At 58.4% G+C, this 22,614-nt stretch overlaps 2 protein-coding genes across 2 annotated transcripts in view; one reads left to right on the top strand and one right to left on the bottom strand.

The window, feature by feature from the left end:
* Positions 1 to 203: 203 nt before the first annotated feature.
* CIMAP1C (ciliary microtubule associated protein 1C) lies at positions 204 to 5,843 on the bottom strand. Its single transcript, XM_036907569.2, is given in 7 exon segments — positions 204 to 427; positions 430 to 735; positions 1,356 to 1,469; positions 2,380 to 2,421; positions 2,424 to 2,489; positions 3,292 to 3,726; positions 5,654 to 5,843. Coding segments are annotated over 7 exon segments (1,326 nt in total). The 3' UTR covers positions 204 to 254.
* Positions 5,844 to 12,956: 7,113 nt separating this feature from the next.
* Positions 12,957 to 22,614, top strand: part of CSPG4 (chondroitin sulfate proteoglycan 4) — a 34,637-nt gene continuing 24,979 nt past the window's right edge. The window contains exon 1 of the mRNA XM_036907631.2: positions 12,957 to 13,158. Coding sequence (XP_036763526.2) covers positions 13,071 to 13,158 — 88 coding nt within the window. The 5' untranslated portion in view covers positions 12,957 to 13,070. The remainder of the gene's footprint in view (positions 13,159 to 22,614) is intronic.

The raw sequence follows: 22,614 nt of genomic DNA, 5'->3' as shown, positions 1-22,614 counted from the left end.
GCGCAAGGCCACACAGCACATGAGCAGCAGTTAGAACTAGAACTCAGCTCTCCGGACTCTCTGCCCAGGGCTCCTTGGAGGGCACACGGCTGCCTCACCCCGTGAGCCAGAACAGAACTGCTCCCCAGGACAGGGCACTGCACTAGATACAGCAATTACCAGCTCTGCTACTCAAAACCGTGGTCAGGTTGCTTAGGCTGGTATAGAAAAATAACTTTGGTGGGAAAAGGTGGGTGAGTGCCCCAGGAGGGGCCTCAGTCATGAATGTCAATGACCAGCGGGCACAGGCAGGGTGAGTGCTTGATGCCCAGAGTGAAAGCGGGTACCCGGGGCTTGTGCACTGTGACCCGCTGGACATCGTGGGAGGCAGGACCAGGCCGCAGCGTGTGGCCCACCGGGTAGGCGAAGCACTTGGTCATGCTGCAGATGGGCTGCGGTTCTGGTAGACAGATGGCTCAGGCCGGGCGCGCATGGCAGGCCCAGGGCCTCCTGCCACGTTCTCCTCGTAGAACCAGTTCTTGTCCTTGGAGGCCAAACTGTAGCAAGGAGCAGCATGGCTGACAGGGATGTTGGGCCCCAGCAATAGTGGCAGCTGGTACTTATTGGGGGCTGGACTGGGGTCCATCACTCTGTATGGACACCGATAGCCAAAGGTGTACCGGGGAGCCCTGCGTTCCCCGGGTGGCTGGGTCTTCTCCAAGTTGTAGTGGCAGGGGGCTGGGGTGGGGCTCAGGCCTGAAAGTGGGTGCATGGAAGAAAGGAGTCTCAGGATGGGACCCAGGCTACATCTCCTCGTGTCCAAGCGATGGGTCCATGTAGGCAGCTGAGTCCTGGTCAGCCTGATGTGGCTGCACTTATAACCACCTTATCTGCAGGCAGGGATGTCACCACCCCTGCATGGGGCTGTCGGCGGAGCAAGGGACTTGGACCATCCTGAACGCAGGATGGTGACACTGTTGTTGTAATATAAAAAGCACCAGCATCATTAGAACCTCACTCTTGAGCTATCAGCATTGTGACACTGTCCCTGTGCCAGCACCAGGAAAACACTGACATCATTACAGTCTATGTGAGCTCATTAGCTTGACAATATCACGGCCACGACATGAGCCCTGTGACATTTTTATCATACCATCACCCTGCCACATACATGCATAACACTGGCTTCAAGATGCAAGTACTGTGACATAGACATGGTGATATCAGTGTCTTGATATGACATTGCAGGGAGATGCCAGCATCTGCAGCAGACTTGGCTAGGGAGGTCACGGCCCTTCGCCCCTGCTTAGATCCTAAGGGTAGATACCCATCCCCCAAACTCCCAGCCCCCACCTCCCTCTCCTCTCCCATCTCACTCAGGTTAGAGATGCGTTTCTCCACGGGGACCTGAGGGCAGCTGAACATTCCAGACCGAGTTATTTTAGGCTCCAAGAAGTAGCAAGTCCCAGGGTTGCATGTGTCTGTGATTCCCGAGGGCAGCCCGAGAGGCCCAGTCAGCCCTGGAGACCACCCAGCAGGAGCCCGGCCTGCCTCCAGGTGAGGTCCCCTTCCCCAGAGAGAGGAATGAAGGCTGCCTTCACATTCCTTGGTCTCTTGCATGTCTGAGGACCCTTGATTTCCTCAACTGTAAAATGGGGCTTTTAACCATAACCTAACAGTCTCAAGAACAGAGACTGTGCAGAGAAACAGATAAAGCAATGGCTTTGGTTTCCAGCAAATCAGCCACTATCCCTCCAGGGCCTGGTGCCAGGGGTACTCACAGGCACAGTGGCTACTGTCAGTATGAAGAAGGGGCCCAGCCCCAGCAGGGGGTCCACCTGCTGAGGAGGGTGACCCGTCCAGGGGGGGCCCCAGCAGGCACCCTAGATCTCAGACCCCCCAGGTACCCACTCACCAGCCCTGCCCAGCCTCTCCTCCTGCTAGCCTTGGCCAGTAGCCAGCCTTTCTGCGGTTTTCAGCCCCTGCCCTCCCAAGGGTTTCTCAGCCACTTGGGAAACCTCAGGAGCCACCGCCCTCACCATTCTCCCCGCTCCCCAGCTCTTCCTGCCCAGCTGCTGTAGCAAGTGAACCCCAGCCAAAGAACAGGCAGAAAGGAGGCCCTGCTCTGCCAGCTGGATGGTGACAGTGTCCTTCAAAACTCCCTCAGGAGGTCCAGCGGGGAGATGCCCACAGAGTTGCCCTCAGAGAAGTAGGTCACTTGGGCAACCCTGCTGGCTTCTTTCTGGACCTAGTGGGCCACCTGGCTGTCCCACTCAGGGCAGGTCTGGGCTCCAAGGGAACTGTGGCCACAGATAATGGCTCCTTACCACTCACTGCCACCCAAATAACCAACAGTAATAACCCTACGCCCAGGGGATGATGGGAGAGGTGAGTACTCACGCTTCTCCAAGTGCCGGGCATGCAGGGACTAGGCTGGCTCTGGAACATGGAGATGCCATGGTCTATGTAGCCTGTGCAGGATGGTCGGAGGTACTTGGCAGGCCCCGGACCTGTGAGACAGACACAGCATCCCTCATCCTGGGCCCACAGAACCAAGGCAGGCGATGCACCGAATACACTGGGCCACGAGAACCCTGGGCTCTTTGCTCCCACTGATATAACACTGCCGCAAGTCCCACCACTGGGCTGCTGGCTTGGGGGAAAGGCAGTGTTCCCAGATAAAAGTCAGTTGCCCTTGGACTGGCCATGTATCATGAGAAAGGTAATAGCTACAATTAACTGAGACCTTATCCTGTGCCAAGTACATGCTAAGCATTCTATGTAGATCATTTTAGTTACACCTCCCAACAATTCTACAATAGGTACTATTGTTTTTCCCATTTTACAGATGATAAAATTGAGGATTAGGAATATCAATGTGCTCGAAGTCACGCAACCCGGTGAATGTGAGAATTCTGCGATCATCAGCCAGCAGAGGCCAAACATTAAAACCCCCTCTAACATACAGCAACAATCAATCATTAACAGTGTAGCAGAAATTAGTTTGTCTGAAATCAGCTGAGAGGAAGTTGGAAGAGCAGGGAGGAAAGCTCACGCCTGAACCCCTAGCCTTCTTCCAACGCCGGCCTAACTTCTCAGCCTGCGTTCCCTCCCTCCCCCACCTGGAATTTCCCCTGAGAGCTCCCGGCAGCCAGTTCTGCCTGCCAGGGCCAGCCTGGGGCTGCGGCCTCCTGCAGGCCTCGAGGGAGTCCGAAGATGCTTTGCAGAAGGCAGGGCTGGGGGGCTGAGCCGCCTTCAGCGGCCCTGCAGAGAGGGGCACGCGCCCACGCTCAGGGTGGGGCCTGCTCTCACCTTAGATCCTGGCTGTGACCGCAGGGGCCTGCTTTACCTCCTGCTGGGAGGGCGCCTGTACCGCCTTCTCTGGGTGCTGCCCGTAGAGCACGGAGTTCGCGGCCCCTTTGGGCAGTTTCAGGCTGGGGCCCAGGAGCGAGCAGTAGTACCACTGTGAGATCCCAGGGGCAGGCAAGAAGCTAGGTCTGGGGGGGCCTTTTCCAGGAGTCCCTGCCCAGGCCCGTGTCCCCTCCCTCTCCCCCACTCCAGAGCCTGTGTGGGGGCTGGGAAGCCACACGGTCCCCCAGCTTGTGAGCTGAGGCTGTCTGGGGTACAGCCAGCCACGAGCCCAGAAGGCCGGAGCTGGGGATGATGTCACCGCACAACTTGGACAGTGTTTATTTCCCCCAGTTGCCGTGGCGCCAAAACTGTGGCTTAGAAATTCTACACTGGCAGCTCAGCTGCAGAACCTGAGAACGTGGCCCCACTGCCCCATACTGCCGACCAGACCAAAGGGTCGGAGGGTGCCGAGGACCCTGGGTCAGGGGAGGAAAAAGGAGACATAGAGTGACAGAGCCAGCTCCTCATTCCTGGTGGGTGTCCTGTAGTTGGGGAAAGAAATGGAAAAAGTGGGTGGGTCATGGGTGGAGGGTTCCTGTGGCCTGCAGAGCCCCCTGGGGTGACCTCCTACCCCCTGTCCCTACCACCTATCACCTCGGGTTCTGGACATGCTCTCCCTTCTATAAAAATCTGTTTTTCCTTGGGAAAGGGTCAAGCCAGTTATTTCACACTACGGTGTGACTGACTATCTGATCACTTCCCAGACTCCTACCCCAGGGCACTGTGTCTTTAGAGATCCAGGTCCAGCTCAAGGAATACCCTCCTGGTGCTGGTATTTCAGACAGGGAATGAGGAGCAAATAAAGAAAGGTGAAGGGGTGGTGCTGGTGCCTGAAGAAGCCACTTCCTGTGCCTGTGGTTCAGAGCACACTCTGGGAGGAGGGGGGTGTGAGAGGAAATAGTGAGGGGTAGGGAAGATAACCCACTGCCGCGTGACGGAAGGAGGAGTCCCGGGGCTGAGAAATGACGGAGACCCTCTCAGCCCTGAAGATCCGGGAGTGCTGGGGGCCCGGGGCCTGCTCACACCCACCAATTCACAGCTCAGACTGGGGATGTGATCCGAACCAGTTAAGCAGGGTTTCCACCTTGGGAGCAGAAGACTGCTGGGACAAGGAGAGAGGGTGTCCGTCACAGCCCCGCACACAGATAAGGACACTGAGGCCCAGAGAGGGGCACGGACTTGCCCGAAGTCTCCTGTCACATCAGTAGCAGAGGCAGAACTGGACACCAACCCTGGAGTTCTCTTGGGATCACAGCTTCTAATTTAATGGAAAGCAAACCATGCTCTGAACTCATTCCAACCCGCAGGCACAGTGAAGACTCCGCGCAGACCAGCCAGGCATGACAGCCGCCCCAGAAGCCCCTGTGGACAGAAAGGGGACAGGGTCCCCCCCTAGCATCAGCAGCACCTCCCCGTGCCCCTCACATCAACCACAGGGCAGCCAAGCCTCTGATTCCTGGAGAGGAAGGGCTGGGCAAGGCTGGGATTGGCCTGGCCTCAGCGGGCCTCCGGCCACCGGCAGTGCCACCTCCTCAGCCCCATCCCTGCCAGCGTCCCCTGGAGGAAGCTTCAGGCCTGCTGGGCCCTGGCCCTGCCGATCCCCTCGTCCTGATAGGGGCCATATGTGGGGCTGGAACCTCCGCCCTCCTGTCTGGGGGGGGCCTCCAAGTGTTTTAGACCCAGGCAGCTTCCTGGAAACCCCCCGTGCTGCCCGCACACAGCTCTCTTGGGGAGACTGAGCCACTCTTCACACCAGCAGGTCACAAGCCACCCAACTTCTGCTCCAATGCTTCCTTCCTTCCGGCTCTAAAGGAGACCTAGCCTCCCCCCCTCCCCCGGAGACAGCCCTGGTCCCTCCCCAAAGCGGCTGCTCCGCCTCTCACACGCTGCCCTCCAGAGCCCAAGGGGGAGGGGGTCCCTGGTCTGCTTGGTGCCCACCCTGTCAGCAGCATCAGGGCGCCCCTCCTCACCTCTCAGGCAGCCATCTGCCCCCCCAGCCCCCCACACAACCCCTGCATTCCCTTGAGCACTTAGGCCTCCCCAGGGACCATCACCTTGGCTTCCCACTTCTCAGACCTCCTCATCTCCAAACGCCTCCCCTGCACTCCTCCTCAGCCCCCCTCCTCCTAGCACATGCTGGGCTTCTAAGCCACCTCCCAGGGCACTGGCACGTGCCTCTCTTTGGCACACCCTCGCCTGCCCCTCCACTTCTGCTCCAGGCTCTCTGTGCGCATTGCCTGCACACCCAGACCCCAGAGCTGACCCTGAACTTTCTCGCTGCCCTGCAGTCTCCTCCTGCCTTCACTGCCCTCCGTGTCCAGTTCTTGGCAAATCTCCCAGCCCCGAGTCACCAGGTGTGCCTCGTCCACCCGTGCCAGGTGGCTAAGAGGTGCTGGGGAGAGCCTCCTGGCCCCCAAGCCCTGGACTCGCCTCCGGGACACCCATCTGCCCATCTCCTCTCCGGTCCGCTGGCTTCCCCCCTCTCCCCAGACATCACTTCCCGCGGCTCTGCGGGCCTGGCCCTCCCTCTCTCCTCCTCTGCCGAGAACACGGAGGCCGTCAGACTGGACTCCGGCCCGGCCCGGCCCTGCTGCCACCTTGCTCCTACTTCCCTCCTGGGGCTTGGCAGGGCCACCAACCTCCTCCCATCTCCTCGGCCTCCTCAAGAACATTTCACACTCTACCACCCACCCCTCCTTGTTCTGACCCTTCACCTGGCCCCTTCCTAACATACTCCACGCACCCTTGCATCTACTGAAACCATCTCCCTGGCCCCGCATTCTCTCCATCACTGTAGCCCTCTTCCCCAGTCCACAGACAAAATTCCCCAAAGAGGCAGTTTCCCTGTTGTCTCTATTTCCACCTCCCTTTCGCACTTTGACTCCCCACAGACTGGCTTCAGGCCACCGTTCCACCTAAATCCTGACCTGCATGTGCAGGCGGCAGCCACTGGGCACTTTCCACCATCACCAGCTTGGCCTTTCAGCAGCACTGGACCAAAATGACTGACCACTCCTCCTCCTTGCGGCTGCCCGGGTCCCCCTCCCACACCCCCACTGCCCCTTCACAGGATTCCTCCCTGGCCGTTCCTCAGCCTGACCTCCCAGTGTTGGCACATGCTGATTCATTGCAAAGGGGAAAACAGTAACTTTATAGCAAGAATCCCGGCAGGCACCACCTCACCCGAGTGATGTGAGTCAACATCACTGGCCACAGGAGAGACAGAGGTGTGCCTCTTGAGAGAACGCCCTGAGAAGTACAGAGAATCACTGCTGGGACGGCCCCCCCAAAGACGTACGACCTGCATCTAATCCTGAAGAAACCAGATGGACTCGAAGTAAGATCCACTTTACAAAACAACTGGTCTGTACTTGCCAAAAATGGCGATGTCACAAAAGACAAACATTAAAGAACTTTCCTGGATTAGTAGAAACTCAAGAGATAGGACAACTACACACAATGTAGGAGCCAGGATTTTCTTTTGCTATCAAGGATATTAATGGAAAAATTGGTAAAACTGGAAAAGTCTGTGGCTAGTTAAAAATATTGTACCAATGTTCATTTACTGACTTTGATCGTTGAACTCTGGTTATGAAAAAGAAGATCCTTATGCTTAGGAAATACCCACAGAAGTATGTGAGGCTAAGGAAGTATTATGTCTGCAACATAATCTCAAATAATTCAGGGGAAATATACATAGATACAGAGAAAAGAGAAATATGGTAAAATATTAACATTTGGGAAATCTACGTGAAGAGAATGTGAGAAATATTTGTAGTGACCTTGTTACTTTCCTGTAAGTCTGAAATTATGTTCAAAAGAAGAGTTAAAAGAAAAAAATTGGTGTCTCAGAGTGTCTTGCTCTCATTTTCCATCACCCTCCAGTTGCCTGAGCAGCCACATCTCATGTTGTTGCTTTAACCCCATCATTGGTACCAAGGCCCTTCCCAAGTACATATGCATCTGGCACAGACCTTCTTCAGAGCTTTAGGCCCACATATGTGTCAGCCTGCCCAGTGCCACCGGGTTTCTCACAAGCACTCCAAAATCAACATGCCCGAAGCTTTTCTGTAAAATGCCCACTGTCTCACTTTATCTCAATGAATAATGCCCCCTCCAATCCAAGCGCCCAAGCTGGAACCCTGGGCTTGTCCCAGACACCTCCACATCCTACACCCCACATCCAACAATCACCAGGTCAACTTTGGGGAGCCTGTGAGCTCCCAAAGGCAGGGCTCCTGTCATTTACTGTCATTTGTCCCCAAGCCCCAGCATAGTGTCTGTCATATGGTAAGTACTTAAGAAATATTTGTTGAATGAATGGATGAATCGATCCACTGATTGATCAAGGAAACATCATTCCTCCTCATGGGAGATGAGTCCTGCCTTCTGAGTCCCAGACCTGTGCCCAGTCTGGTTCACCAGACTACCACTTACAATTGTGCCAGTTTGCACTAGTTACAAATTATCCTCAAAACCTAAGGGCTTACCTTTGCAATAAATATTATTGCACACAAGTTCTGTGGGTCAGGAGCCTATAAGTAGCTTAGCTGGTTAGTTCTTACTCCAAGTCTCTCAGGAGGTGGCAGTCAGGATGTCAGGAAGGGACGCAGTCACGTGAAGCTTTCCTTGGTACTGGCAGATGCACTCCCAAGACGGCTTGCTCATAGGAATGGTGAGGTGGTGCTGGCTGTTGGCAAGAGGCCTCAGCTCTTCTCTACACGGGCCCTCTTAACTGTCGCCAGGTCATGGTGGCTGGCTTCCCCCCAAGCAAGCATCAGAAGAGAGCAAGGCAGAAACCTCCACATCTCTTACAACCTTGCCTTGGAAGTCTCACTGCACCGTTGCTGCAATGCCCTGTTGCCCGCACAGGTCAGCTCCATTCAGTGTGGGAGGTGACAGCACAGGTGTGAATGCCAGAGGTGAGGGCTGTCTGAGAGGCTGGCTACCACGGATTTTTTATTGTCCAAAGACACCTAGCCCCTGGGGTTAGTGGGGACTGAAATCCAAGCCGTAGGCTCTCGTGTAGGGTGACACACCCTCTAAGCCCCGCGGGCTAAGCACAGCTCACTCCAGTTCTCTCTGGGTTGTCAGTCTCGCCTCTCCTTCAAGGAGTTGCTGGTTCCATGCAGAGAGCAGGTTCTAGCATCAGCAATCACCATCACTATAACCCCCAGGCTCTGCCCTTCGCAGTCTGTAAAGGCCCAGCACCTCTCTTAGAGGGCACTGTTCAAGCATCACGGTGGCTCCACGATCCACAGCTGAGAGAAAAAGTGCAGCCAGGTGAAGTGGCCCTCCTGAGGCCGCACAGAAAAGGCTTGGCAGAGCCGCACTTCTGGGTCCTCGCCCGACGTCCCTTCCGCCGCCTGCCCCACTGCCAGCTCAGACCCACGTTTCCTAACACCCGTTGCAAGCCTCACTCCCAATCCTGAGCAAGCATTTCTCATCCTGGTGGAAGCCCTATCCCAACCCTCAGAAGTGCCTGCCTCGTGCTGGACCTTGAGCAAATTCATTCAGAAATTTCCCACCCAAAGAGGGACTCTTCTTTCCCCCTCCCAGAAGATCTCCCTGCAGAGAGCCAGATGTCCAGGGGTGCAGCACAGCAGGGGTCAATGGCATGAACCAATATTTAGAAATAGCACAACCTCAGGAAGAATCAGCTGTGGCCAGCTGGTCACATCCACTGAAGCCACAAGCCTCTGTGGACATGGTGTGGAAGACTGAGGGCCTGCTCTGGGGAGCAGAGGCTCGGAAAGGTCTCCCCCCAACCGCCCCATGCCCGGCTCCCCGCTCTATCTTGGGCGTGACTCGGAAGCTGCTCCTAGCCAGGGCAAAACCCTGCCCCTGGGCTCCCATCCACAGCCAGCTCCGGAGGGCAGCAAACAGAGCTTCAGCTCCTGAATTGTGTAATTGTTGGGAAGAGCTGCCCCGCCCCTGGGAGCCTGGCTGCCTGCACTTGGAAGTGCCCCATGGATGCCTCCACCCAGGAACAGGGGCAAGACCACTCCTAGCAGAGGCCCAGCTGCCACTGATCCCCTGCCCAAGAAACTGCAGGGCCCTGGGACCGGGGCCAAAAGACAAAAGTATCCCTTTGCACAGTAGCTAGTGGCCAGGGTCTGTGCTCTTCATGGCGGAAGGTCAGGTCCCTGAGGCCAGGCCCTGGGCGGCTGCAGCATGCCTCAGCTAGAGCACGAGCACCCGCCACTCACCAACACGCTGGCTTTGGCCACAGGATCCTGGGCGGGGCCTGCACAGCCAGGGTGTAAAACTCAGAGGCATGCGGAGAGCCAGGCCCCGGCTGAGAGCAGGACCGAGCCACAGACACTGCCAGAGCGGGCACTCCTAGCCCAGGAAGCATGGAGGGTTAAGAGTGACCCGGTGCTCCTGGCCAGCATGCTTGGCTGAACCCTGGTGGCGGGGACGTCGGTGATACTGGGCTCTTACTGCCTTTTTCTCCCAGAGACAGATCACTTGGAGAAACTGAGGCAGCACAAACCACAGGTCGTTATAGCTTCGGAATCCTCCTTCAACCCTGGGGTGCGGGCGTTTGTCTTCATTCTTCACATATGTTCTGAGCGTCCCTCTCCCCCAACCTGTGTGCCCTGTCTCGGGATTTGCTGGAAAGGCCTACGGGCCTGGGGAGGCATTGCCTCACACGTCCTGGCCCAGTTCCCAGTGTCCTGGAGGCTGCCCCCCACCCAGCCAGGGGCAGTGGAGTTCTCTGCTCAGGGAGTCTGTGGAAGGAAAGGTCAGAGGCAGGAAGGAGGACTGCGAGGGCTTCATGCAAGGTGAGATGTGGCCGGGGACGGTCACCAAGGACGCCTGACCAGCCCAAACCAGAGGAAGTCACGCCAAAGGCTGGAATGCAGAGGGAGAAGGACTGAGCCAGGCCTGAGGGTTCCAGGGACGCCCCAATCAGCAATACTCAGGACCCAGGCCTCAGGCCTTCGGAAGGACACGCTAAGGAGGCTAGGGAGGGGACCACGGAGATGCGGCCCTGCCTGATCCCACCACCTGTGCTCCGAGACAGCAGGGGATAGTCAGAAACCAGCTCCAAAGCCCCACAGGGCCTCAGCTTTCTGCCAGTCTGCTGGCATGACACAGCTCAGTGCCGGTCTAGGATCTGAGTCCAGGCTACAGACCGAACAAGGGCCGGCCAGTGTGCACTGGAGCCAGCACCCCAGCGCCCCAGCACCCCTGAGCCTCAGTTTTCTCATCAGTGAAAAGGGAACACGGTCCCCCAACGCACACACTTCCCAGGGTTGTCAAGAGCCCAGGTGATTGTTTTGAAAACTGGGAAGCCTGCAGAGAAGCAAGTGTGGGCTGTTACTGCTGTGCTGGTTGCCATTATTTTTCCAGGCCTATGTTTGCCTCCCCAGCTAGCAGCGAGGCTGGGGGAGGCGGGGACCTAATCCTGACTCGAATCTCATCTGTTGGTGGGAACTCCGGCTGGAGGCTCCACAGACAGACAAACGACTCCGGATGGTGGTGGATGAATCTGTGTGGGTGGGGACCAGGGGAGAGCAGAAGACAGGGAGCTGGGGGGATAAGAAGGGAGGGGTGGGAAGGAGGAAGAACAGGAAGGTGGGGTGGGGGGAAGTCTGCACCCGAGTTTTTGATTCATAAAGAGGCAAAAGCCTTCTCCTCCCCTCTCTTTCACTCCAGAAAGAAAGCTCCTTTCCTCTAAAGAGGCGTCCCAGCAGCCCCCAACCTTCGGCCCACACTTGGCCAGTAATTAGCCCCTAACAAGGACCAGGTGCCTTGCTGTCTCAGCGAGAAGGAAAAACAAGGGAAAAGTTGTGGAATCAATGGCTTTATTGCCATTGAGGTCAGCTGAGCACAGCCCCACCCCAGGCCTCCTAGGGTGAACCAAATGGGAGTCCTTAGGTTTGCCAAAATCCCCACAGAGCAGCAGCAACTAGCTTCATATCAGCCCCAGCATGCGTTTATTAAGCACCTACTGTACGCAGCTGGAAGGTTCCACCCTCAAGTTGCTGACTTTCCATCAAGGGAGGTGATCAGTGTGAAGCTGTATGTGAACTGTGAAACACAGAAGGGTGTGCAGGACCACAGCCTAGGAGGAAGGACAAGCATTTATTGAGCACCTGCTGTATGGCAGGCTCTGGTCTAGGGACCTGAGGTACGTCAAAGCATTCAATCCTCACAAACCCAATTTTACCCATGAGAAAACTGAGCCACAGAGAGGTGAAGTGACTCACTCAAGGTTGGCGGGCTGAGTAGGAGGGCTTGGATTTGCACCCAAGGCCTGGGTTCAAGATCAGGGCTCAGCGACCACGCAGACCCAGCACCATCCGCTGAGCTGCGGCGGTAGGCGCACCGGGCTTGGGGCCGAAGAACTGGCTCCCCTCCTTAGCAGCTGTGTAGACTTGCTCAAGTCCCTTAATCTCTCTCAGCCTCTGTTTCCTCATCTGCACAATGGGGCTCGGTTTTGTCGCGAGCTAAAAAGTGTTGTACGTGTAGAGGGACTGTCGCTGGTCAAGGAGAGAGGTTGGGAAGAGAGTGGGTGGTAGGGAGGGACTGGGGGTGGCCTGAAGCAGGCAGGTGTGACAGAGGGATTCTGACGGAGGGAGGAGGAAGGCGCCCTTGGAGCACTCTACCAGCGGACAGGGACAGCAGGCCAGGCAGTGCCGAGGCTGGGGCTGGGGCGAGGCGGAGAGGGGGCAGGGCCTCCAGGCCCGGGGCTCTCTCTCTGTGAGGGACAAGGCTGATGCTGTTGCCTGGGAGGAAGCCAAGCGGAGCGGAGCGGGGCTCCAGCCTGAAACTGTTAGGTAGGAGCTAAATCCAGGGCTAGATTTCCAGGCAGCAGCCCCAGGAAACCGAAACACCCGGATTCAGGAGCCAGGAGGCTGGGAGTCCTGGTCCCAGAGGGCCAGGGACCCACTCTTCCCCTGAGAACCGCTTCCAGCTCTGAGCCTGTGCCCTCCTCCGTGAAGCAGGGAGGGGAGCGGCTCTCACCTACCCCGTTATTTTGAAGCAGATGATACCACGGAGCTGAGAATCCCTCCCGCCCGGTGGGACAGTCCCGAGCATCTCTCCTTCGCAGGCTGGGAGGCTGAGGCCCCCGAGGCAGAGAGCGTCCAGGGCTGCACCGCCAGCGGGCACAGAGCAGGGCAGGACCTCAGGCCGGGCCTCTCTGCCCAAAGGCAGTCCTACGGAGTCCTCAGAGGCAAACAGCCAGAGGCAGTCTGCGGGACGGCAGGCGTCTGTCCTTCCTCCTAGGCCTGGAGTGTAGGGAACCCCGCCCCAACTCTTGCGGGGGCAGAAGGGAGAGAAGTGAGGGGCTAACCCAGCTCCCGTCTCCTTCCACAGGAGGTCTCTGGAAGCCCTTGGGTCAGAGCTCAGGGGGTCTGGGCTCCTCTGGGATCTTGTCCCAAATCTCCAGGGTGAGGCTTGCGTTTGACTGATCTGTAAGGGTCTCCTCATCCCTGCAAAGGAAGGAGCAGCCCAGCATGGGCCCTTTAAGGAGGTTGGGGGTGGAGAGGGGGAGCCCCGGCCTGAAACCGGAGCGCGGGTCGGCGCCTGCCCCGCCCCCAGAGTTAAGAGCTCCGCGGACGCCCAGGAGCCCCAGCCCGCCAGAAGAGCCTCTTTCTCTGAACTCGAGACTTTGGTGTCTGGACTCCACTCCAATCCTTGCAAGTCCTGCTGCCCAGCCCACCGAGATGCGCTGCGGCCTGTGGCCTCCGCCTCCTTCCCCTGCCCTGGTCCTGGCCTTGACCTTGGCTATGTTGGTGGGACCCATATCTGCGGGTGAGTAGGGGCTTGGGACCCTCACCCAGACTGGCCAGAAGTACGAGGGATTCCTTAGGCAGAGGAAAGGGCCAGGAGGTCCCAAAAGTGGTCACCAGACCTAGAGACATGGGGGCTGCATTTATGCCACCCCAAGCCACGGTCTCCGGGAGTCTGACCCCAGGGTGGACACAGGACCCCCAGCAGTACTGGAGGTTCCGTGGTCTGTCCGACACCGGCCCAACACTGGCCCCGGGGCTGGATGGCCTCGGGCTTGGCTTTGCGCAGGGTTGTTGCTGTACCCAGTGGGGTCACCCCAGGGCAGTCTGGGCCCCCTGCACCCAGCAGGCTTCCAGTGACTGCCCAGAGGACCCCCAGTGACTGCAGGAGGCCGGGACTCCGGCCTCAGACACCCAGGCCAGGGACAGGGAGTGCTTTGAGGCGCGACCTGGGGGGGGAGTGCCTGCCACACCCTGCGAGGAGCAGCGCCTTCTGCAGCCTCTTCCAGCAGCTCCCCGGTCTGCGCCCGCTCCCCCTCCCTTGTCCCCAAGTGCGTTTGTCTGTCTGGACTCTTTACCATCATCCTCCCCCTGCCCCCCTCTTCTCACTCCTGTCTTCCTTTCTCTCCTCTCCTCACTGAGAAGGCCTGGTTGGTGACAGACAGGACCACCCGCTCTTTAGCCTTCTAGAGACAGGGCTGGTGCCCCTCAGCCATCCCGCTCCCCAGGGGGAGCCTGACTGCAGACAGCCCTGGGCAACCCCCTACCACACCTCCTTGTCCCAGGCCCTGCGGCTTGATTCTAGCAGAGAACTGAATGGCACTTTGCCTTCTGAGAGGTGCCACAATGTGCCCCCTTTCTGTTACATTGCCAGAAGCCCCACTATAGCATCTTCCTTTTGTTACGGTTCGGTCTTTGTAAGAACTGCAGCCCCGGGGCCCACCGGTCGCTGCCGCCCGGGTATGAGTCAGTGCTGTGGCCCGCAACTGCGGAACCATTCTCAAGAGCTGCTCTGAGCAAAAGGGCTTGAATCTCCCTGCCGGGGCCCAGGCCACATCCTTCTCCCCGTCAGACGGGGAGGCCCACGAGCAGACAGCCTTACAAGGTACCCAAATGCCCGAAAGGAAATGAGTCAGGGGAGGACCCCCCCCCGCTGGGGTGAGTCAGAGCTGGATACGCAGGGTCCCTGATTCTGTCCCCAGGGACCCCATCCTCCAAGGTCTCAGGGCCTAGGCCTCTCAAGGAGTGGGAAGGTGCATCTGAGGGGACTGGGAAGGTCTACTAAGCCAAGAGATAGAGATGCCAGCACCTCCACCTCTTTGAGCTTCAACTGAGACCCATTCTCAAAAGCCTTAGCATCAACAGTGTGCGAGCTTTTTGCTGGGCCATGAGAAGCACGCAGAAATGGATAGGCTGAGCTTGGACCCCTCAGGAGGCAGAAAAGCAAATGAAAACTTAAACAGCGATTCTGTCATATCTGCAAAGCTCCCGATGAAAGGGATGGAGAAAAGAAACTCGGAGGCAAGCTGGGGTAGGGCAGAGGGTGACCCCTGAGCCAAGTCTAGGAGTATGGGAGGTGCGTCAGCACTCCTGGCAGGACTCGGCCTGAGCAAAGGCACTGAGGTGGATGTGAGCGGAGGGATGTCGAGATAGGAAAGCCAACAGGCTGGCTAGAAGGCATATTTTGAGCATAAGCCAGGAAGAGCCATTGTGCTGGGGCACAGAAACCTTAAATGGCAAAAATACAGCCCACAGCCTATGCCCTATTGGCAGTGGGGAGCCAACGAAGGTCTTAGGGAAGGAGAGAAGAATGATGGCAGTGGAAGGTTTTGTAACTTAAGTCAACCCTTGCCGTTGAAAGATTTGGAAATGAGGAGGGGATGGGAGAGCTGCAGAGCAGAGCCCCCCCAACAGTCCACCTCTCACCACGCATGGCGCAGCTCACTGCCCTGGTTTCTGCAGTAGGGGGAGCCCCTGCCCGAGAAAGGCATCATTCCCATCCCTCCTGGACACCCCTAGCCCAGAGGCCCTCCAGGGCTCAGGAGCTGGGGTTGAGGCATGCTGGGGTGCTTTCCCAGCATTCATCAGCATTCCAGAGCAGAGAGGTCATGGGGCCTGGGGGTCAAGCACCCTTGGAAACCAATCTCCCAACTGTACAGACAGGGAAGGGAGGCCCCAGGGAGGAAGCAAAATGATCTAAGTCCCACAGAGAGTCCCAGCGGACCAGGAAGAGCCCCCGGTGCTGCTCTAGGGAGCTCCCACCTGCACAGGAAGCCAGGCAGGGACGGCTGGGGCAGGGGGGGCGGAAGTCAGTGTCCGGCTCCTTCTGAGCCCTGTAGGAGGCTCTCAGCAGAGCGGCAAAGAGTGGGGAAGACTGGGTGTGAGCTGACCCCGAGACGGAGCTCCCCTCCGGGGAACAGCAGGAGCCCAACTGGGAGGTCAGAGGGAGCATGGGGCATGCAAGGCCGTGGGCTCCCTGCATCTCCTGCAGAGTACCTGGTATGGAGAGTCCCTGCGTTCTCTGGGTAGGGGCTCTGAACTGTTGGGAGTGCCTTAGACAGCAGGGCTGTCAGGCAGCAGGGCCAAGGAATTGAAACAGGGTAGATTCTGCCTAGCAGTTGGTCTGGGGGGACCAGTGGTGCTGAAGACAGGGTGTGTGTGTGTGTGTGTGTGTTGCGCCCTTGACCTCTGGGACAAGATAGAGGCCATGGGCCCTTGGCCCAGCCCACCCAAACTCCGGAAAAGCTGCTCCAGAACCCAGTATAGCCGAGCCCCCTCCTAGAATTTGCCTGTCCTACAGGACAGCACAAGAAGGGCCTTTGAGTGCCGCCTGCCTGGGGCCCTGGGGAGGGGGCCGCGCCAGGTGGGCCGGGCGGCTGGCAGTGACAGCAGGAGGGGAGGGGGGCGTCTGTGGAGCTCTCAGAGGAAGTGCATAGGCTTCATCTGGGAACTGGGCGTGCTGCCCAGAAGGGTGGACAGGGGAGGGGGAGTTGGAAATAGCCCTGATGGCCATGCTCACTGGCACGCACAGATGTGGGCACCCACCGGAGTATGCATTACCATGCCCGCAGCCAGCCGTGCTCTCTGACCTGGGCTGGGTGGCCGGAGCCGGGGTGGCTGCTGCCCTCCCACCTCAATCTCCAGGACCCCTGCCTCACAGACCTGGGTGGGGCGGCCCTTGGGGGAAGGACCTGAAGGCAGGATGGGGCCAATGCCGCGGCTCCCATTCCATGCCAGGAGCACATGAACAAGGGGCCTTTGGTCCTGGACTTGAGCCTGCCCCCCGTTGGTCCTTCTGCTCCTCCACTGCCTTATCCAGCTCCCCTCTTGCCTCCAACATGCCCCCTGCCCAGCATACGTTCAGCTCTGTAGAGTTTTCTAGACTCAAGACTCTCCAGAAGCAGGCTTGAGGCAGGTATCTAAAGCACTAGGGTGCATCAGTACATTTTGAGTGAACTGCATCTCCATGAACAATCTTGTACTTGGGTCCTCTTTGGGGGAGGGGCCCCTTAGTGCCTCCGCCTCTCAGGGGGGCCCGTACTCCAAACAGAGGGGAGGACGGAGCTCTCCTACAGCTGAGCCCCCACCTCCAGAGACCCCAGGGGTCACCAACCACGCCGTCCTGCAGCCTCACAGCAAGTCAGGGAATATCTCTGTTCTGCAGATGAGAAAACTGAGGCTCAGAGAAGAGCCGGAACTGGTCTCAGGTCACTCTTTGGGCACACGGGCCATGGTTCTCTCACTCACCCTGACAACGGCCAGCTTCCCCAGATCAGGTCAGGCGGGCAGCCACCCGTAGTGGGCTCAAGCCAGGGCTTCAGGCGAGAGGCAGCTCCCTGAGGCACCTAGACCTTTGCTTCTGTCCCCTCATGCCCAGAAAGTGCCCCCGTCTCTCCAAACCCCCCCTGCTTTCTCATGGCACAAACAAATCCTCTTCAAAAAAGCCCTGCACCCCTCCTTCAACAACTGGGGTGGCCAATGAAGCCACGTCTGTCTCAGATGTAGGGTAGCAGCTCTGGGGGCTGCCATCAAGACAGCTTGGTGGCATAGCTCACCCACACTCTGGACAATGCCTACCCTGTTGCCCATTCCTTCCTTCCTGCTCAGCTCCTGCCTATGCCCAGGCCCCCTCCCAGCCTGCAGAGGAGCGGGCTCTACCAGCTGTGATGTGCATTGCCAGGCCTTCAGCCAACTAGTTGTGCTAAACCATTCCGCTGTGTGTGTCTCTCACAGCTTAACTTCCATGGTGTGACGGTGAGGCTGCTTTCCCTCCCAGACCTTACTGAAGAGACGCCCCACCCCAGGCCAGCCCCCCCTGGTTCACAGGGAAAGCGGGGCCCAGAGAAGGGTGGCTGCTTTCTCAGAATCACCCAAATCTTTGGCAGGACGGGGGCTAGGCCTCCCTGCTCTTTGCCCTTGCACCCTGGTTCGGGCGGTGGCCTGGCCCACAGGACCAATGGTTCTCTGAGGGCACACTTCCCATCTGCTTTCCACAAGGGTTTCTACTGTCTTGCTGCTCACATAGGACTGAGCCCACCAAAGAGCACAGAGATAAACAGCTCAGCCAACCGAGGGTTTTCCGGCTGAGCCCGAGATGTCCCAGGGCTTTACATCCCGAGGCAGCGGAGCCTGGGGATGGAGGACGCCCGCCGCCTCCCGGTCCATGCGGAGCGCTTCCGTAAACACACATTTTGAGTAAGATGTGCTTTCAGTAAAGCATTCCGTGCTTTAAAAAAGAAAAAAAGACTTGGGAACTTATATTCTGAGTTGAAACCTACTGAGAGCAGGGGAGACTCAGGTCAGATACAAGGAAGAACTTTCTGGCTTCTAAAGACTCCAAATCATGGCATTAGGGAGCTCATAAGGGCCCCTGGAAGACACCCTTCCCCGGGTACCGCAGGTCTGAGGCCTGAATGCAGGGAACAGAACACAATCCCGGCGTCCTCCCATGCCTGGAGACGCACCCCAGCATCCCACTCCTGCCTCCCCCGGAACCAAACGGGGCATTCCTGAGCAGGCAAGAGCCTCTGTGCCACCTGCTTCTAGGTCCAGAGACACCATGTCTGTGCCAGGCACTCTCTCCGCCAACACATCAGCCTCCATGTTCAAGGCGCTCCTATGTCCCGCAGGCTGGCTGATGAACCAGGCTACCAGATGACCCATAATCCAGGGCACCCTTCCACCTTTGCTCAATTTGTTCTCTGCAACTGGTCCTCCCTTTTTTATCCCCATCCTGCAAGGTCCAGCTCCAGCGCTACCACCCCTGGGAGGCTTTTCAAACCATCAGGTGCTGAGGGTCTCCTCCATCTCTGTGGGGTCATGGGTCATTCCCCCTACCCTCACCTGCCCTTTGCCTCCTGGTGCATGACCTCCATCAGCATGAGGCTCGGTAGGTGCATGGGTATGTGCACATGCACACAACATTGCTCAGCAGCCTGGCTCAGGGCCTAGCAAGGAGAGTGCCTAGCCCAGAGCCAGCAGTCCTGGGGAAAAGCCCCGACTCAGAACATACAGCCCCAGCCCCACCACCAGGGCAGGGCCTCCGGCTCCGGCCAGCCTACCCCCTGGGGAAATAGAGGGAGCCGGAGAGAGGAGACCAACTTCCGTTCCCACCTAACAGCAACCCCGTCCCGCCCACATTTCAGAGGGGGTAGCTATAAATATCAGTGGGCCCGAGATGCTGATTCCCATGACATGGGCCTGCCCCCCTCTCTTATGTGCAGCAGCTGAGGCCAGACCGGCTCTCCTGTGGCTGGAGGCCAGCCAGGCACACACACACACACATGTGTTCTCCCCACTGTGGTCAGTGGGGGAACAAATCACCCTTTTTAGGTGTCAGAGCTGCTAAGAATGAGCCCCCCTCCTGCCCCTCAGTCCCGACTCAGGCCCCACATCTCCTTCCTGAGTCCTTAGCTCTGGGAATCTCTGCAGGACTGGGGGAGGCAGGTGGCCAGACACTCAGAGGTAAGGGACGTGGCGTTAGGGAGCTCAGGGTTTGATGCCAGCCCTCCACTCAGTGCAGAACATTGGGGGCCTTTCTGAGCCTCAGTTTTCTCCTCTTTAAAATGAAGCTAAGTACTTCCTACCGTCTCTGTGTGTTGAGGATTAAAGCCCTTTGCCAGCAACAAATGCTCAGTCGGAGCCTGCCCCTGAGGCTGTGGTTTCTCTGCTGCTGCCGTCTCCTCGGGCGTGAGGGTAGGCCCAGCAATATGGGGGCTTCCGCTTAGGAATCTCTGAGAAAGCTTCCAAAGCATGGGACTGGAGGCGGTGGCACTGTTGGAGGGTCTGTGTGGAACAAAGTGACGTGGAAAAGCGGAGGTGGGCTCCCACCGGAGGTGTGAGCCAGCTACTGCCTTCCAGCCCAGGACCCTTCAGAAACGGGGAGGTGTCTGCATACACCTGACTCCTGGGGCTGGGGCTCAGCGTGAGGAGGAGCAGGCAGCCCCGCCCAGACCTGCCCCAAAGCCTGATAGCCCCTCGGGTGGAGCCGGAGTGAAGTACAATCCGTACGTATAGATCGAATAAGCAAATGACACTCAAAGCCTGTCCTGAGAGCGGATTCGTGTGGATGGAGAGCATGTGAGCAGGCATCAGGGCCTCCTACAGGACAGTGAGCTTGGAAGCCTGTCTTTCCGTGCTCTCTGTCCACCCCTTGGGGGCCCCTCTGGAGGTAGGAGCAGGAGGCCAGGGCCCAGAGGTATAGACGGCCCCACCACCACTCTTCATGCAGCAGTGGCGGCACCGTGAGCAGCAGAGGGAGTGAAGGACCCTCCCTGCCCTGGGCTGCTGGGACCAGGCGTGTTGGTGATGCCTGAATCCATGTCTGTGTGAGATGAGTCGGCGGAGGTGAAGGGAAGTGAGTCTCAGGAAATGGCTACAGAGTCAGGGGAGCCGTCTGGGGGTGCCAGCTGGAGAGGACACTGTGGATAAGAGGCTGGCCAGCATCTGAGCCCCCAGGCCGAGACCCCAGTGTGTAGACTCCTCTGCCTTACCCCCACATAGGTAACTTCTCAGCAGACCACTGGGCAGAGCCGGCCAGCTCCCCGGATTGGTACTAATAGAATCCAGACACCTGGCCCCAGGTGAGGCTCCATCTCTGAGCATCTGGTGCCCATGTGCTTCTGGTCACCCCTCTGGAGCCCAGCTGAGCCCCTCCAGGGGCAGGTTGTCAGGTGAGGGCCTATCCCTCCAACGGCTGACAGCCCTAGGGTAGTAGAGATGTTTTAGGGACCTGGGCCGGCTGCGTAATGGCAGCTCTTGGGATCCCTGGCCCTTTTGTGTGGCCTTCGGCAAAACTCTGCCCCTCTCTGGGCCTCTGGGTAGGATCTTCAATCTCCAAAGTCAGGTCTGAAATTCCGAGCTCAAGCCTCTTGGGAACAGCTCTGCTTCTGTCCAGAGAGAGCTGGCTCCTTGTCTGAGGCCACACAGCAGGGCAAGCAGGACCTCGAAGGGGGCTGAGAGGCTGCCCACTGCCAGAGCTCGCTGGCATGGAGGAACTACTGTCTTAAGTTGGCGCTCTCATCCCTGGGGCTCTCCTGGGATGAGAATCTGGGCTCCTCTCCACCCTGAGTTCCCATTTCCACAGCCTGGTTCCAGCCCCACCCCACCAAAAATAAACCCAGACCGCCCGTCCTGGACCAGGCAGACCCACCCAGCCCCTGCAGAGCCGGCTGAGTCACCCCTTGAAGTCGCTCCCTTTTTAACTCTCTGAGTCACCGGTTGTGGCTATGGTTCCATGACACATGCCCAGGGTACTGCCACCCCTCATCCCCCAATGGCACAACCAAGAGAGGGGTCTGAGTAGAAGCTGGCAGCAGGTATGAACCCATCCAGGCCTGGGGAACTCATCCCCTAACAAGCCAGAGCCCAGATCTGTCCCCAGCAATCCTGGCACTACCCTGCACCATCTCCTAAGGACAGTCCTTCAAGGATCTTGGTGACAAAGTTCCTCTGTGTTGGTTTATTTGGCCCCAGACAGGTCTAGGCCTCCCACCTGAGACCGGGGCCCTGGCCGGGTGGGAGTGGGCAAGGCCCGGCCTTCTGTGGCAGAGGCCACAGAGAGACCTAGTTCCTGCCCTTCCTCACCAGGTCCAGCTCAGACTCTGACCCTCTGCCCAGAGCAGCGTGAAGACTCTGTGGCCTTCAGACCTTCCCTGGCTTCCTCCGTCTCGCCTTGTGCTCACAGCGTGAACGGGGCTGCAGACCCCTCTTCCCCTTCCCTGTCTCCGCCCTCCCATCCTGCCGCTCTCTGGCAGTCTCTCTCTCCGTCTCTGCCTCCCCCACCCCTGTCTCTGTCCCTGCTCCATTCTTTCTCGTTCCCCCAGTCCAAAGTGCGCCCTCTGCAGCTGACACACCACCCCTTCCACAGGTCTCCTCTGTCCTCCCAGTAGGCAAAACACACCCTTGCCTCCGCCCATGCCCACAAGGGGCTCTGGGTCCCAGGGACCAGTCCTGAGAATCTCCCATCCCCTCCACCCAAGTCCCCTCCTTCCCTTGCCCCAAAGCACAAGTTACATCCTGTCCCAGGGAATGTCAGGGCCCCACAGGCACTTCCTTGGGGGCTGAGAAAGGGGGGCAGGGGTCCTGGGAATGGGCCTCTCCTGAGCTGGAGCCCGCACAGCCTCAGCCCCATCCATCTCCTGTCTGCGGCTGTGGCCTCCAGCTATAAATAGGGGCTCTGGTTCTATTTTCTCTAAAAACAAACACCAGACTCTGTCACCACAGGCCCAGAAAGGCACTCCCTGTCCGGGGCAGTCCCCCAGCCCACCCCAGCCATTGCGTCCAGCCCCCTGCCTCTGGGCCCTGGATCTGGAGGTGAGACAACGTGTGGAGAGCCGGAGCACTCACCCAGGGGCAGTGGGGCGACTGGAGGGCGCACTACCCGTCACCCGGGGCGCCTGCCTGCTTTCTTCCCGTCTCCCTTCACCAAGCGGCAATAGTCTTGTCCCCAAGGCTTAGTGTTGACAGAAAGAGGTGACAGTGACATCTCCCCAAGCCACAGTGAGTGTCTTTGCCCCCCAGACGCAGAGAAGGAACTCTGGGCTGTGGGAAAGAGAGGGGCAGGACTTCCTCCCTGAAGGAGGACGAGGGCATCTCCCGGGCAGAAAGGAGAGAAGGGCTTGCCGGGCAGAAGGCCCAGCCTCAGCAGAAGCTGGGGTGGGCACCCGGCAGGCTGGGTGAAAACCAGCCCAAGGCCTGGTGAGCTGGCACGGGAGCTTTAAGGGAGGTGAGCAGGAAGGCCTGCCAGGGCAGGGCAAGGTCGCTGAGCACCCGCAGTGCCACGCCGGGGTCAGGGGCTTGATGGCGGGCGATGGAGAGCCACATAGGCTTCCAGGCGAGGGACGAGGACGGAGTGACTTTCAATTCAGGTTACATGCGGCTGCCGTTAGCAACAGGAGGCAGGGGATCAACCAAGCCAGGCGAGAGATGGTGGCCATCTGCCTTGTAGGGTGGCACAGGGGAGAGAGGGCGAGACGGA

This window comes from Manis pentadactyla, chromosome 11, assembly GCF_030020395.1.
Source record: "Manis pentadactyla isolate mManPen7 chromosome 11, mManPen7.hap1, whole genome shotgun sequence".
Taxonomy (NCBI): domain Eukaryota; kingdom Metazoa; phylum Chordata; class Mammalia; order Pholidota; family Manidae; genus Manis; species Manis pentadactyla.
Note: the sequence above shows the minus strand (reverse complement) of the source record. Positions and strands in the feature narration are given on the sequence as shown.